Raw genomic sequence first — 17,328 nt, forward strand, 5'->3', positions numbered from 1 at the left:
AAAGCTGCAGGAGGCAAGGAAAGTAGCAATGCAGCTCTAGATGCTAGAGAGACAATGACAGGGATTCTCTCCCAGAGCCCAGGATGTGAGGGCTCTGCCAATCTAGTTTAACACATTACAGACTTCTGACTACAGTCTCTAAGAAAAAACATTTGTGGTGTTTTAAGTCACTGAGGCTGTGGTAAATTATTATAGCAGCTAAAGGAAACTAATACAAGGACAGAAAGGCAGGCAGAAAGTGGAAAAAAAAACAGAGAGAGGGGCATACAGATGGAGGACCAGAAGAAAAGATCAGGGAGATTGGCAGGCGCACAGATGGAAGGCAGGAATTGATAAGAGAGACAGGGGATGGGAGTGGGTAACAGGAAGGCAGGAAGGAGTTCCTCAGAGCTTGTCCTTGTGTCATCAAGGGTTAGAGGAGCTTCCTGAGCTGCAGGTGGATTCCATTCTTAGACTTCAACACAATTTCTGGTATAGGGATGGGGACTCTGAAAGGATCCGCTACCAGCTCAAAGCGAAGCAGGGTCAAGGCCACGGCCACCTTCAGCTCGTTCATGGCAAATTGCTTCCCGATGCAGTTCCTGGGCCAGGGAGGAAATGACATAAGAAATGGTCTCATAACCTGTATTGAGCTGGAGGACTCAGGCATTGCCACTGAGTCCTTACCAAGAACAGGGGATTCCAATGTGAATCAGTCTGATCCCTTTCCTTTTAGGTCACACACACTTCTTCCTCACAAGCCTTACTCCTACTTCCATTTTCAAGAGGCATGAAATCCTATTAGGGGAAGGTCAGCACTCTAAGCAACCAAATCAAGTGAATCACTAAAAAGTTAAGTATTAGTGCGCTTACTCCTTCCACAAGCAGTTTCTGGTTTCACAATGTGAAGGCTAGGTCATTGCATGATATGCCGTGGGGTAGACCACACTCTCAGGTCCTTACTACCTAGAGGGACACATTAGGACTTCAATCTTCTTAGAGAAGACAAGGTTCACAGAGAAGGGGAGATGGGATTGTGTAAGGAAAACAGAATAACAACAGGGAGTATCCTGGAACAACCAGGGGTTAGTGACCTTCAACCAGTTGCACCACTTGCCTCCTTGAATGGTCAATGAATGGTCCAGACTCCTGCTTCTTCTTCGCCCCTCAGTCTACCAGCTTCTACAGGAGCCCTCTTATTCTACTGCAGAAACATTCTCTCTGACATTCACCAGTCTCCTCATCAGGACTTTTCTGTCTCCCTGCCTCCCCTCCTTCTACACTGAAGCCATGGCCCAATTCAGTCTCTCCTATGCCCTAAATTACAGGTAGATCATGTCCAAATCAAAGACCTCTATGAATTGTTGCTTCACTCACGTCTTATCTGTCCAGCTCTACTTTCTGAGATTATGTTGTTGAGAGTGCAGAGAATGACTTCCCTTCACCTCTGCCTGCCAAATGAAGGCTCAAGGCTAAATCCAATGATCTTCACCCTCTCTGCTGGCTATACCTCTTCCTCACCAGACCCTTGAGGAGTCATCAGTGTTTTATTCAAGGATGCACCACCATCCAGTGCCCAGGACAGTGCAGAGCATGACATATTCAACAATCTGCTCAATGAGTGAATGGGGGAGTGAAAGGAAGAATAAATGACCAGTTTGAAAGCCTGGGCTTGCCTGGTCAGTAGTATACTCGAACTGGTTCGATAGTATAGTCAACAGCGATCCCAAGGTACATATGGGAGTTGATGCTCGCTGCTCCTCCCCCACCCCCTCTCTTTCCTCTCTAAAATGAATGAATAAAGTATTAAAGAGAGAGAGAGAGAGAGAAAGAGAGAGAGAGACAGAGAGAGAGAGATGAGTAGAGGATGCCTCACCTTGACCCTGCTGAGAAGGGCAGGAAAGCATGACTGTGTGGATCAGAACCCAGTGCAAAACGGGATGGGTCGAATACCTGCAGAGAGAACCCCAGGGTCTAAACACATAGGTCACAGTCCTTTGAATCAATGAAGACACAAGACTCCCGGGGGTTGAAGCAGGAGAAGGGGTAAGAGATCAGCCCATCCTCCCTCCCACAGCCATCATACCTCTGGATTTGGCCACACCTTTGGATTGTGGTGAAGGGCATAAATGGAAAGTGTGGCAATGACTCCTGTAGGGCAGGGAGAAGAGAGAAGAGCAATCAATCACACACATGACAGGCAGGGACAGGTGCATGCACACAAACCTAGGGAGCAACAAAGAGAGTCACTTCGAGCGGAATGATCTTATATCAGTAGGGGTGTGTGGACATGACAAAGCACATGTGCACATAGTAAGAGTAGATAACCATGGCCCAGGACTGAGAAGCAAACATGAATTGACTTACTTTTTTGAAGCAACTCAAGTTAAATCTACATTTATCAAGTGCCGTCCATGAGCCCTTGGGAATTGTGCATTAACTCATTCAATATTCACAACAACCCTCCCGGAAAGGCCCTCATAATCCCATTGTTCAGATGAGGCATTTGAGCTTCAGAGAGGCTGAGCAACTTGTCTATGATCACACAGCTAGGATGTGACAAGGTTAGGATTCAGACCAAATGTGAGCAAGGGGTGGCCTCTAACCATGACAGGGGTCTCATATCTGGTCATCAGCTGCCATCAAACTGAGGGCTCCACAGAGACTGGATCATATGACTCAGGACAGTGGATTTCCTTGATTCCCTTATTTGCCTGAACCCCAAGTGAGTTATGCACACATTACCTCAAATATTCTGGACATTCAAATACATTGGATGATGCCGAGAGAATTACAACTAGAGTCCTATAATCTGGAGCCAGGATTGGAGCATGGAATGTTAAAATCAAAAGAGAAGAAAGAGGTAGAAGAATGTAGAGGAGGAATAAGTGGTGATGGAAGAAGACGACTTGGGGTGATGAACATACAATACAATATAAAGATGACGTATTATAGAATTGTAAAGCTGAAACGCATAATTTTGTTAACCGATGTCATCCCAGTTAATTCAATAAGAATTTTTAAAAAAGAAAAAGTCAATGGTACAAAATTGTTCTAATAATCCAATTGTTTCTTTTGTAGCTCTGTTCTCATAGTGAAATATATTTATATTAAAAAAGAAAATTATAGAATATCAGTGTCACTGAATAAAATTACAGTAATGTAAAAAAAATGAATTCTAAATGTGGTGGAATGGTAATCCTGGAGAATGAGAGAAGCTTAAGATTCTATTCATATGAGATATCATAATTGAGATGTACCCTATTCAAGTGAATGTACAAAAATGTTTTATTCTCTGTGAGTTAAAAAAAAACTATAAATATTAGTGAACTTTTGTTGTGGTCCAACTTTTTGCCATGTATTCTTGCAGAGTGCCAAGGTTAGTGAGTGTGGTGAAGTTCAGACCTTTGGGTAAGGAGCGTCCATCAGGGAAGGTGATGGGCTTGTTGAGCTTTCTGCTGACTCGTGGTACAGGTGGATAGAGTCGCAGTGCCTCCTTGATGCACATGGTGGTGTAGGGCATCTGATTCAGGTGATTCCTGAAATGAATGAAGCACAACCTGAGGGCAGGCAGGGCCCAGGCAGACCAGGGCTTCTTGTCTAGCTGAGTGGGCGGGGCTCTTTCATCTCCTGAGCACTCACCAGGTGATGGAGGCGCCATCCCCCAGGAGGCTCTGGACCTCCTTGCGGCACCTCTCCTGATGCTCAGGGTGCGCAGCCAGAGCATAGAGGATCCAGGAGATGCCACTGGCAGTGGTGTCATGACCCTCGAACATAAATGTGTCCACTTCGGCACGGAGGTCCTTGTCAGACAAGGGGCTCCCATCCTTCATCTGGGGAAGGCACAGGAAGAGTGCAGGGTTTGCCCCTGCTGTTGCACTTCTGAGATAAGGCTTAAGCCCTCCTACACACACTCACTCTGGCAAAGAGGAGGATGTCCAGGAAATCCAAGTGCTTCTTTCTCCTGACCTTCTCCAGCTCTTCCTGCTCCTGCAGATGTGCCTTCCTCAGCTTGATCACTTGGTCTGTAAAGAACAGTGGTCCCCAGGCAGAGATCAGAGCGCAGGGGGCCCAGAAACAGGAACCCAGAGTGGCCACACCTGCTCCCCGCCCTGCTCCAATCTGGGTGCCAGAGAATCAGGATGAGCATGGCAGTGGGTGTGCACATCAGGTGTGAGCGCTCTAGCACCCTCTGATTGCAGGTCAGGCTTCTTGTCAATAGCACACCCATGGAGTAGGTTCTGCTTGAATGCTGCTTGGAGGGGTTGACATCACCAATGTGATAACACATGTAAACCCACAATGCCTTTTGCATTCTAATTCTCAGCTCCCAAGTTGTGCAGCAAAGAGTACCCAGTGTGGGTGTGTCAGCTCCTGAAGGTATCCAAGGCCAGGCTTGTCCTGAAGGTCAGGACCATTCCTTTTTATATGAACCTGACGACAGAGGGGAGTAGCCCAGGAGGTGGGGTCCAACCTGTGTATTGATGGGCAACCTGGCAGGCCTGGTGGTTACGGCGGCCCTCAGGGGTCAACCAGTAGATGATGTCATTCTGGTAGAAGAAATTCATCTTTCGAGAATAAAACAGATTTTTCACTTCCTGAATGGCCTGGATGTAGGACTGGCAGCTCCTGAAAGGACAAGATAAAGAAAAGACTATGTTACTGGGAGGCCTGACATAGAGGTGGGGTAGGGCTCTAGGTGGGAGTGTCCACATACATTGGGCACAGGTTACACTGAGGCATCCATCGCCTCTGTTTTACAGTCCCAGAGCCCTCAATCCTTTATAAGTGATATGCGCAATCAGATTTCTCCTTGTGCTACGGAACAGGGATCTGTGGCTGAGTCGAAGTTGGTCTAGAATGGAATTTGTCTGTGGTCAAGGGTTCTTAGCAGACTTGCTTTAAGTGCTGCTGAGCATTCCAGCTGCCTGAACTGCTGTCCAGTAAGTCTACATCAGATGGTAAAACAAAAGCCCTGTGGCAGAAGGTTTATTGCTGACCTGTCTCTCTGGACGCTGCCCTGCTGGCTGAAGGCACACTTCATGATGGTGTCCAGGGCCATCACGGAGACGTGTTCAAAGATCTCCAGATGTGAGTCCTGGCTGATGAGCTCCTCCCATCTGTCCTGTGGTGGGAGGGGACATTGACCCTGCTACTCCTCCCAGAGTCTCTGCTGACATAGGTAGCTCTCTCTCTGTCTCTCCAGATAACCTATTTGTTATCCTCACTTTTCAGATCAGAGGCATTATAGTATATTAACACTATAAAGCAAAGGTTTTTAAAGTGAGAATTAGTTTCTGAGAAACTTTGATTATATAATTAGATAGGTTGTCTCATAATCATCTGAATTAATTTTGAATATTAAGAATAAGTTATGATGGTAACTGTTGACAGACCAGGAAACAGTGTTACACTGGGGACAAAGAGGGTATCTTCTCTCTACTGAAGTTGTGCTAGACCTGAGGAAAAGGTGCACTCCACCTCTTGGTAGCTAATGTGTCAATGCAAGAGAAAACCTAAATGACCAATACTGGGACTCTGAGGAAAGGACATCAAATGGTATCTGAGCATAGTTGGTGAGGTCAGAGACCAGATGGGAGGATCTGGCTCTGTGAGTACAGACCTAATCTCCACTTTTTTCAATGAAGTGGCTCAATTTCATGCTGAAGCCCTGGGCCCCAGGCCAGAGCCCACCTGAATGATATCCTGAGATGTCTACCCTGCCACTGAAGCTGCCACTGCCCAGGCCTGTGAGTGGCAGTTTGTCTTGTAGTCCAGGAAAATGACCGTTGCTCTAGTCCACTCTGCTGAAGACGTGGAGGGGAGAGGAGAGTGAATTGTATTTTTTCATGGCCTTCCTTTCCCTTGGCAATGAGCAAAGTTGTGTAGATCCAATCTGGTGCCTAATTACCTCCTCTCTCATCCACTTTTGGGAAGCTCTTTCACATTATAAGTCCTGAGCACTTTATTCTGGTTGGCTGTGTCTGATGGGTGTCTGAAGGACACACATGTTTTAGAGTGGACTATGTGAGTTGTGCAGGTGAGTGGGTGTACACAGGTGAGAGAGTGGGGAACTTACCAGCATCACTCGTACAGAATCAGACATGATTTCCACGTAGGGCTTCAGGATGTCGGAGTGGAAGGCTGGGGTCAGCATCCGCCGGTGCTGTGACCACGTCTGCCCATTCAACAGGAGCAAACCATATCCTGGACCACAGATAAGTGTGTGTGGGACAATGGGAGATAGGATCAGAAGGATGACTAGGGACAATTTCAGAGGAACCAAGGATATCAGAAGAAGGCACTTTATAGGCAAAACAAAGGAAAGGTCAGTATATTTCAAGAATGTGAATTTCCAAAAATGGCAGGTATGTTGGATGTCATTTTGACAGCTGTGGGATGAAGGCTGAAATAGAGGTGGGGGGCAGGTCATATAAGAACATTAACAAATGTCACTCTGGAAACACTGGAGAGCATGGGAAGTGATAGGAAGGAGCTGCCTACAAGGGGGCTCTCACCACCACCTGGATGATTTGGAGGTTTTATTAGAAGAGAAATGAGGCTTAATTCATAAATGAGGGTGGTGATATGGTGCTGTTTACCTGTTGTTCTCTGTAAGCCAATGAGATAGCTCTTGATGAATCTACCTGGCAGGTCAATTGTAGTCCTTGTTGGATATACTCACCAATCCAGGGAGCCAGTAGTCTGTACACGTCATAATTTTTGGGGTCTAAAAAGTAGGAAGGGAATTACAGGAACCTCGAGGGAACCAATAAAGCAGGCAGCCCCCAGGACACAGCTGTGATCCAAAGCATATGCTGCCATCCCTTTCTGATGACTGTTAGCTGGCAGTTTGTCTCAAGTGACCATCCACATGCCTTTAATTCCTAAGTCTCTCTGTCCTAATAATCACTGTTGGCTCAGCAAGGCAGACTCAGTGTCCCAACAGCAGAACACCCACAGGACTGGGATGGTAAATCAGCCAGAAATAGAAGCTCTATACTTAGTGCAGAGAAAACACAACCTGACCAGGTGGTGGCGCAGTGGATAGAGAGTTGGACTGGGATGTGGAGGACGCAGGTTCGAGACCCTGAGGTCGCCAGCTTGAGTGCGGGCTCATCTGGTTTGAGCAAAAGCTCACCAGCTTGGACTCAAGGTCACTGGCTCCAGCGAGGGGTTACTCGGTTTGCTGAAGGCCTGCGGTCAAGGCACATATGAGAGAGCAGTCAATGAACAACTAATGTGTCGCAATGCGCAATGAAAAAAAAAAAAAAAGAAAACACAGAAGACTGTGGTCTTCCTACAATTTTGGGTGCTTAGTCATCCCATGACCCTGGGCATGCAACATTTATAGGTGCCAATCCCAAGTCAGGGTGAAGGTAAAATTACCTTTCATATCTAGGGAAATATCCAGAACATTTCATCTAAATCAGATTAAAAGAGAAAACAAAGAAGAAAGGAAGGAAGGAAAAAAGGAAGGAAGGGAGAAAAAGAAGGAATGAAGGGAGGGAGCGAGGCAGGGAGGGAGGGAGGGAGGGAAGGAAGGAGAGAGGAAAGAAAGAAAGAAGGAAGGAAGGAAGGAAGGAAAGAAAAAGAAAAAAAAGAAAAAAAAAGGTTCCCGAGCAGGCAGTGGCGCAGTGAATAGAGTGCTGAACTGGGACACGTAGGACCCAGGTTCAAAACGCCGAGGTCACCTGCTTAAACAAGGCCTCATCCGGTTTGAGCATGAGATCACTGGCTTGAGTGCAGGATACCTGGCTTGAGTGTGGGATCATAGACGTGACCCCATGGTCACTAGTTTGAGCCCAAAGGTCGCTGGCTTGAAGCCCAAGGTCGCTGGCTTGAGCAAGGGGTCACTTAGTCTGCTGGAGCCCCCCAGTCAAAGCACATATGAGAAAGCAATCAGTGAACATCTAAGGTGCCACAATGAAGAACTGATGGTTCTCATCTCTCTCCCTTCCTGTCTGTCTGTTCCTATCTGTCCCTCCCTCTGACCCTTTCTCTCTCTTTCTGTCAAAAAAAAAAAATAGAAAAAAAGAAAGAAAGAGAAAGTAATAAAAATTTGCCACAAAGAACTGTTTAAGCATTCAATTTAAATAAATATTGTTGGCCTTAAGCTGGCTTGTGGGCTGGGAGGGTTGGTAGAGGTTTCAGGTACTGATGGCTGAACTAAAAGTCTCTTCTGAAATTTCACAACCTAAAATCACATACCCAAGTGGGAAGAGCTGTTCTAGCCACAATGCAGATATCACTCTCACCTGATCTTCCCAGGATGACCTTCATGTAGTCAGGGTCATAAACTATGACATTGACCTTGCTCCCCCATAGCCAGCGAGGAAAGGCACATGGAAATTTCTCTATCCATTTCTGAAACCGTTGTACCTCTTGGCCAACTTGGAACTGTAAGCAAGGGAAAGATAAATCAATGAAACCTTTATCTTTGGGTCTAGTGCTTGGAGTGGTGGTGAAGGGTAGGATGGCTGTGGGGAGATACTGCTGGATCTCTCAGCAGTGATTAGAAACTTGGGACTGTTTCTGATGAGCCAGGCTTGGATCTGATTCTTTTTTTTTTTTTTTGTATTTTTCCAAAGCTGGAAACGGGGAGGCAGTCAGACAGACTCCCACATGCGCCCGACCGGGATCCACCCGGCATGCCCACCATGGGGCGATTCTCTGACCATCTGGGGCATCGCTCTGTTGCAACCAGAGCCATTCTAGCGCCTGAGGCAGAGGCCACAGAGCCATCCTCAGCGCCCGGGCCAACTTTGCTCCAATGGAGCCTTGGCTGCGGGAGGGGAAAAGAGAGACAGAGAGGAAGGAGAGGAGGAAGGGGTGGAGAAGCAGATGGACGCTTCTCCTGTGTGCCCTGGCCGGGAATCAAACCCAGGACTCCTGCACACCAGGCCGACGCTCTACCACTGAGCCAAACAGCCAGGGCCTGGATCTGATTCTTGCTCTTCTTCAAGACTTGATCTAAAGTCAATTCTGGCTTCTGATTGGGCCCTTACTCAGAACTGCCTTTAGAATCTTACACATAATATGTGTTTAATAAATGTTCAGTTATGGACCAAATGGTGTACAGCCTTTTTCACAGACTTATATTACTTATTGGCTGAATTGTGTCTGTTTCAATTCATATGTTGAGGAATTAAACCCTGTACCTCAGAATGTGACTTTATTTGAAGACAGGGTCTGTATGGAAGTAATTAACTTAGAATGAGGTCATTAGAATGGCCCCTAATGCAATACAACTGTCTTATAAAATGGAAGAGGTTTGGACACAGAAACAGCCAATCATAGAGGAAAGATGTTATAAAGACACGTATGGAGAAGACAGTGATTTACTAGCCAAGGAGAGAGGCCTGGGGCTGATGATTCCTTCACAGCCTGTAGACAGAGCCAACCCTGCCAACATCTTGATGGGTAATAATATGGTCACAGCTTTCTGAGTGTCTCTATTACCATATTTCAACTCAATGTTCTAATTGCTGGACCCCATGTTGTCAAACATACCTTTAGTATCTGTAATCTGTGTTCTTAGAGCTGCATAGATCATGGCTTATAGGAATTACGCCTGTCTCTTTTTTAAAAAAATGAAGTGAGAGAAACAATGAATGAGCCCATGTAAGAGTGAATAGTGAGTCTTCATTAAAGTCCTGATTGCAAGTGACAGATATAATCTTGTGCTATTGTAAAATAAAGAAAATGGACAAAGAGAAAGTGGAGGGCCCTGGGGTGTTTCACAGAGTCCTAGGGCAGGAGGCAGCTTGGGCATGGGAGGCGCAGAACCAGGGACTGGAGAGCTGCCAGGATTGAGTCTTCATTCTTTCTCTCTGTATGTATACACATTTATTCTCTTAACAAATGTTCATTGGGGTTCTTCCTGACAATTTTCTAGAAGCTGGCAATACATTCAGAAATAGACAACAGTCCCTGTCCTCATGGAGCCGAGTCCATGTGGTGGAGGAGAGCACTGATGCCCTTCCTGATTGCTGCCATTCTGCTATATGTCCTATCTGAATGGCACTGTGAATCTTATTTGAGAACCTGAATGTAATATGGAAAAGTGTTCACCTGCTACAATCAATTGTGGTTGGGGTAGATTAGGGCATTCAGAACCCACCCTTTGTGGAGAAAGAGATCTTGAAGCAGGTGAGCTGGAAGATATCCCAAAATGTTTCCACTACAGTGAGTAAACACATACATAAATAAATACATACATATATGGATTCACACATTTAGTTATTTGACAATTATGTATTAAGAACTTACGTTGGGTGAGTTTGTCATCCTACCTGCTGGAGATTCAGCAATGAACAATAAAAGTGCCTACTATCTGGAGATTATGTTTGAGTGAGAGTGCAGGTGTGCAGATAATCTTACAGTAAACTGAGACGTGTTCTGTGTGAAGTACATAAGGAGAGTACTTTTTTTTTTTAATTTTCAATTTTATTTAGAAAAGTAACTTTAACAAGGGGACATTGCTCAGTAAGAGTATATAGGTTTCAGCTGAACATTCTATAGCATTTAAATTGTTGATTATGTTGTATACCCATCACTCAAAATCAAATAATTTTCCATCACCTTATATAAATATTTGTCCCTCTTTACACATTTCCCCCTCCCTCCTCCCCATTTACTCAAGCCTCCTTCCTCCTTCCCCATGTTCCCTTCCCCCGGTAACCACTTCAATTTTATGTGTGAAATGGTACAGTTCTTAGTTTTTTTCTGATTTACTTATTTCACTCAGTATAATATTCTGAAGGTCCATCCATATTGTCATAAATGTCACTATGTCATCATTTCTTATGCCTGAGTAGTATTCCATTGTATATATGTACCACATCTTCTTTATCCAATCCTCTATTGAGGGTCACTTTGGTTGATTCCATGTCTTGGCCACTATGAATAGTGCTGCGATGAACATAGGGGTGCAGGTGTGTGTATGTACCAATGTTTTTGAGTTTGGGGCATAGATACCCAGTAGAGGGATTGCTGGGTCACATAGTTTCTTCCATAATAGTTGTTCTAATTTGCATTCCCACCAGCAGTGAATGAGGGTTTCTTTTTCTCCACAGCCTCTCCAACACTTGTTATTACCTGTCTTGTTGATACTGTAATAGCCAATCTAACAGGTGTGAGGTGATATCTCATAGTTTTGATTTGCATTTCTTGAATAACTAGTGAAGATGGGTATCTTTTCATGTATCTGTTGGCCATTTGTATGTTTTCTTGAGAGAAGTATCTGTTCATGTCCTCTCCTCATTTTTTAATTGGATTGTTTGCTTGTTTGTTGCTGAGTTTTGTGAAGGTTTTATTTTATATATTTTGAGTATTAACCCCTTATCAGAGCTATTGTTTGCAAATATCATCTCCAATTTAGTTGGCTGCCTGTTTTGTTGTCAGCTTCTTTTGCTGTGCAGAAACTTTTTAGTTTGATATAGTCCCATTCATTTATTTTTGCCTTTACTTACCTTGCCTTTAGGGTCAAATTCATAAATTGTTCTAAAGACTAAGGTCCATGAGCTTACTACCTATGTTTTCTCCTATGCAATTTTTAGTTTTAGATCTTATATTTAGGTCTTTGATTCACTTTGAATTAATTTTTGTGCAGGGGTTTGTAGTCAAGTTTCATTCTTTTACATGTGGCTTTCCAATTTTCCCAGCACCATTTATAGAAGAGGCTTTCTTTTCTCCATTTTGTGTTTTTGGCTTACGGAGGGAACTTTATGCATTATTGGGGCTGCCCTTCTCCTTTGACCCAAGGTGGGGAATGACTAGTGTGAGCCTCTTACTACCCCAGCTATGTTACCTGGTCCTCCAGGTTCCCTCCTTCTCTCCCAGAAGGGGCCTGGGAGACCCTATTTCAAATAGTAGACTGCTTTCTTTCTAATTGCTTTGTCCCAACCCAGTCAATTTTCCAAAAATCCTGCTCCTGGGCACTGTTGTTAGTTCCCTTTGGGGATCCAAAGGAACTAAACTATGTTTTGCTTTTCCATTCTTTTCTCTCCAGTGGTCGGCAAACTCATTAGTCAACATAGCCAAATATCAACAGTACAACGATTGAAATTTATTTTGAGAGCCAAATTTTTAAAACTTAAGCTATATAGGTAGGTACATTCCTTATCGAGGTAGCGCCCGCACATGGTATTTTGTGGAAGAGCCACACACAAGGGGCTAAAGAGTTGCATGTGGCTCGCAAGCCGCGGTTTGCCGACCACTGCTCTAGATAATTCTGATGTCTACTGGTCTGTCTGCTTTTCATTCAACCAGCTGGGACAGCCATCTGTCCATCAGCATGTGTGGCTAGAGCCAGTAGAGACTCTTAAAGAGGTGAGGGTGCCCATGGTGACAGGGGTGACAACACTGTAGGCAAACCCAGTGCCCACCTGGCCTCCAGGTTTTGGCCACTCCATGCTGGAGGCGCTGCACTGGAATTGTCCTCACCTGACTGATTTGGAAACTGCAGCCACAAAGAAACATCCCCAAAGGGAGACAATAGAGAGTAGGTGAACAGGTGACAATGTGGCCACACAGGCAACTATCAGACGTTGGCTCTGCTGATATGGCAGGTACAACTGCCAAGTTTTGGAAGGAAGATATGGGGGAAATGGGGATGTTTGGGTTATTTGAATTACAAGGTCGTTCCTCTTTCCATAGTCCCTGTTAGATTCCATCCCTATTTAATACAGTGAAATAGTACCTTCAACATGGTTATCATTCATAGGCATCAATATTATTTTAAATTCATACACATTGGAGTGAGTATAATGGTGGCCCTTGGTCTATGCCAAACACAATTCTTATAATAACTCACTTGTGTTCTTTGATTATAATCATTGTCGCCAACTTACAGATGAGGAAACTGAGTGATAGACCGGGTATTTAAAGCGTGTGTCGGAGCTGGGAAGTCAATCTAGGTAGCCTGGCAACAGAGCTCAGATGTTTACCATCCCCCCTTGTCACTGGTCATCATCAGGCCTGAAAGACTAGCTTCAATCTTGATTCAACATGTGGCATTCAGTTTCCGACTCAGCCAAGAACAGAGTATTGAATGAATTGAAATCTCAGGCCATACTATAAAAGCAAGGATATTTGACTGCAGAGTCTCTCAGGCTGGCAGAAGTTAAGAGCTGATTCACACCATGAGTAATTGAGTTATGTAAATAGCATTACCCACTCACTGAGTCTACATATCATCTAATGCCATCAGTGTAATGGGAAAGCAAATGGAGGAATTTTTAGTGGTTTCTTCTGTCAAATCCTAGCTCAGAAAATGACAAGTGCATCCACAAAAGTCACAATTTCTCCAAATCAACAAATAATCTGAAAGTCATTACACCACAATTTACACGAACAAATTGGGCTCTGGCTGTCTCTCTCTGGCTGATATCAACAGTTCCCGTGTTTTGCTTCATTCTGCCTCCTTCTCAGTAAAAGATAAGCCTCAGGTTTCTGCATCATGCCACCTCCTAACACTTATTCTATCCACAAGCCCTTGGTGAGCCCCTGTCCATGCAGCCCCTCACTTCGCTCTGTACCTTTCCCCTTAGGGACTAGTGCTGACAGAACTGGCTGGGTGGCACTGTCTCTCACCCAACCTGCAAGCTGCTTTTTCTGCCCATCCACACACCTGAGTCAAGCATTTCTTTGTGTCCAGCTCTGTGCTGGGTATGAGGGCTCAGAAAGGGCAATGATATCTTGAGCCTCAAGAGCTCACAGGGCAGGGGATTGAAGAATGAAAGCTGGGAGGTAAAGAGATTCTTTTTTTTTTAACTTTTATTTTATTTATTCATTTTAGAGAGGAGAGAGAGAAGGAGAGAGAGAGAGAGAGGAGAGAGAGACAGGGGGGAGGAACTGGAAGCATCAACTCCCATATGTGTCTTGACCAGGCAAACCCAGGGTTTCGAACCAGCGACCTCAGCATTTCCAGGTCGACGCTTTATCCACTGCGCCACCACAGATCAGGCAAAGAGATTCTTTTTTTAATGGTGCCACTCAAATGTCAGTACTCCTTGAGACCATTCTGGAAGCCTTCTCTCTCATATGTACCAGTAACTTGTCAGAGATTCAGCACTGCGATCTCCTGTTTAAGTAATCCCGTAGTCTTAGGCCAACCCAGCTGGTTGATTCCCTACACCTGATAATACTCTTAGAACCCTATGAGCAGCCTCTCATCCTGTGACCTGATACTTTCTTTAAATTCCTGTCTATAGTCAATGGCCAGTTGCTCAGTGGATAGAACATCAGCCTGGTATATGGATGTTCTGGGTTCGATTCCTGGTCAGGGCACACAGGAGAAGCAACAGTCTACTTCTCCCCCCTCTACCTTCCCTTTCTGTCCCTCTTCTCCTCCAATAGCCATGGGTTTGATTAGTTCAAGAATGGCCCTGGGTGCTGAGGATAGCTCTGTTGGAGCACCTCAGTCTTAAGTGCTAAAAGTAGCTCGGTACGGGAGAATTGACCCCAGATGGGGTTGCCAGGTGGATCTTGGTCAGGGTTCATGTGGAAGTCTGCCTCACTATCTCCTAACCTGTCACTTAAAAAAAATTCCTATCTATCATTTCCACAGACTGTGAACACCTACAGGCAGGAATTCATCACAGGTTCATGAGACTGATGTCTGAGTTCCCAAGCAACACAGGGCCAGTCAGAGAGGATGAAATTGAGCATGGATAGGGAAGCATCTAAAAGTTCTGTTTTGTGATCCTGGAGCAGGCAGACTAATGAAGAGACAGCCATTGTCTTCAAAGTGCTGGGCTCCCAACATAGCATGGAGTTCTCCCTCAGGAAGGTGGAGATGACAGACTGAGAACACCAGCACATGGGATGAGGAGCACAACCTGGGGAGTAAACATGTTCCACCTCACCCTCAGCAACCATGTGCTGCTCAGACCACAAGGCTTTGTCCTACAGACTTGCTGATCATGACATGATCTGTGACCCCTGCCCTCCCTATTTTCGCACTCCCCTGTCCTGCTCCCTTTTACCTCCTGATGGTGTCCGAACAGCCAGTGGGAAGGAGGGGATGGGAACTCCTGAAGGGCTCTGAGCAGCCACTGCCGGCGCAGGTAGAGCTGGACTGCCTTGAGCAGCAGCAGAACCAGACCGAGCAGGGAGACCACTTGCAGGAGCCCAGAGATACTGCCCAGGGGTCTTGTGAGGCTGAGCACAGACACACTCATGGTGCAGCAGCTTCTGGATTGCTGACTCTGATCACCTCAGGCCAGTCTGGCAATATTGTCCAACCCCCCCCTGTGGGGAGGGTGAAGGGTGAGGACAGAGCTTAGGGCTTAGCCACCAGAGTTGATTAACTTGGAAGATCTACCTTGAGGAACAGGAAGTGAAGCTTTTCAGCTGACAGTGACAATGGTTGTGTACATTTCAACTTTGTACTCATCATTTTCCTAACAAACATTTAAAGAACAATATTATGTGCCAGCCAATATGTTACATGCCAGTACATAGCTGCAAGCAAAAGAGACATGAACCCTGAGTTCTAGAAATTACATTGTAGCTAACCACAGACTTTGACAGTTTGAGTTGGAGTTAGAATATCTCTCTGTTGTCTCCAAAACTGCCTGTTTACTTGCCTCTAAAAACTTCTACAGAGTGTGTCCGAGTGCCTATTCTGTTGTGACCTAAAGTGCATGTGCTGGTAGACAGAGAACTGACCTTGAACTCAAGAGGCTCAACCACTACATCTATTGTCTGGGTTTTCTGGAATTGGTTCTCTAACATGATTATTAGGAAAGATCCTAATGACTCTACTACCGATGGTAAAGATGGTATGGTTGTCCAGGACATGATGTTGCAATAGAGACACACAAAACATCCCCAATAGATACTAGTCAAATACTTACAAAAGGAGAGGTTCTGGTGAGCATGTTTTTGATACCTTAGAACATTTTAGTCAAACTAAGGAGTATAATAAGATTGGCTGGTTGCTCCTAACTGTACTAGAGCAGGTGGCGGATGGGGAAGATGATGTGTGGGATTCAAATTCTGAGCCTACAGTACAATTAAATAACCTGGAAACTTCTATGCCTGCCCTAAAAGAAACCTTTATGTCCTATAGCCATAGAACTCAGTTAGGGTTGATATTTCTGAAAACTAAACCCAGAGTCTCACCTTTCCAGTATCTGAATAACAGGGCAAATTGAATTCCCAGTCTTGCAAGGTGTCTTCTGCTAAAGTGGAACATTGATTGAGAAGCAACAAGAGTCTGAAGATTGTAATGGGGCATGTGGGAAGATCCCAGTGAAACTGGAGACATCAAACTCCTACATTCTGTTGCATCATCATTGGCAAATACTGAGTGTGCATATCTTTTGCAATTATGTATTCTAGAAATAGAGAAAGAACTTTAGTATAAGTTTAGATATACAGCAGTACCAGTAGGTGGCAGTAACTTGCAGAGCTGAGGCAAGTTTCTCCAGGAGTCTGTGAATGCTATAAATCAATTTCTAATAAATGGACTGTTTCTTCCATTGCCATAATTTACCATTTCAGGGATAAATGGATAAAAATGGAAATAGCACCGCTCTTTATTACACTTAGGGATCCTATTAGCAAATAATTTGCTTCTTGTCCCTGTAACTTTATTGATGTCCCTAGGCTCTGTTGGTCTCAAGGTCTTAGTTTCCAAGGGAGAAATATTTCCACTGGGAGAAAGAATAATGATTACATTAAATTAGAAAGTCAGACTGTCATCTGGCAACTTTGGGCTCCTCAGGCCCATAAATCAAAAACAATTATTATATTGGATTGATTTTTATTACCAAGGAGAAATGATCAGTGGAGATAAGAAAGAGATATCTGTAATATAGGAAATATCTAAGGCATCTTTTAGAAATAACATGCCCTTTCATTAAACTACAACCAATTCAGGCAGGAATAATAACCAAGATCCTTCAAGAATGAAGGTTTGGGTCACCCCACCAGGCAAAGACATGTGTCTAACTGAGGTACTTGCTAAGAGTAAAGAGAATATGATAGGGGTAGTGGAAGCAGGTTGTTATAAATGCTAGCTATGGCCATGTGACCAGCTGCAGAAACAAGGACTATAATTGTTCTGAGTATTTCCTTTTTATTGTGTCATAAATATGTTTGTGTGTGTGCATGCGTGTGTATTGAATAGTTTTTACTCCTTTTTCCCTCCACATCTTACATAAGATGTATTAATAAAAGTTAACTTTCTATCACAGCACTTAAGTTAAAGACAGTGAACATTATCCAATGACTTTTAATTGTCTTCAAGAGAAAGGGTTAATGCAGAGGAGTTGGAAGAAGTAAAACTTTGTTCTAGTCTTGATGTGTAAATAAAGTATGGTTAAAGCACCAGTGTAT

At 44.5% G+C, this 17,328-nt stretch overlaps 1 protein-coding gene across 1 annotated transcript; it reads right to left on the reverse strand.

Annotated features, from left to right (window-relative positions):
* Window positions 1-289: 289 nt before the first annotated feature.
* On the reverse strand, window positions 290-15,249 carry LOC136400112 (cytochrome P450 4A11-like). Its single transcript, XM_066376206.1, has 12 exons — window positions 14,970-15,249; window positions 8,238-8,379; window positions 6,665-6,709; window positions 6,059-6,186; window positions 4,980-5,104; window positions 4,454-4,608; window positions 3,898-4,004; window positions 3,622-3,812; window positions 3,385-3,518; window positions 2,066-2,130; window positions 1,856-1,932; window positions 290-581 (listed from the first exon to the last, which is right to left on the reverse strand). The coding sequence occupies exons 1-12, from the start codon at window positions 15,162-15,164 to the stop codon at window positions 413-415; spliced, it is 1,533 nt and encodes a 510-aa protein (XP_066232303.1). The 5' UTR covers window positions 15,165-15,249; the 3' UTR covers window positions 290-412.
* Window positions 15,250-17,328: the final 2,079 nt, after the last annotated feature.

Source organism: Saccopteryx leptura, chromosome 3 (genome assembly GCF_036850995.1).
Source record: "Saccopteryx leptura isolate mSacLep1 chromosome 3, mSacLep1_pri_phased_curated, whole genome shotgun sequence".
NCBI classification, from domain to species: Eukaryota; Metazoa; Chordata; class Mammalia; order Chiroptera; family Emballonuridae; genus Saccopteryx; species Saccopteryx leptura.

Coding starts and splice junctions, on each gene's coding strand:
- LOC136400112 (XM_066376206.1), bottom strand. CDS start 15,164: ATGAGTGTGTCTGTGCTCAGCCTCACAAGACCCCTGGGCAGTATCTCT. Junction 6,187..6,664: donor ACTACTGGCTCCCTGGATTG/GTGAGTATATCC, acceptor TCTGTGGTCCAG/GATATGGTTTGCTCCTGTTG. Junction 3,813..3,897: donor ACATCCTCCTCTTTGCCAGA/GTGAGTGTGTGT, acceptor TGCCTTCCCCAG/ATGAAGGATGGGAGCCCCTT.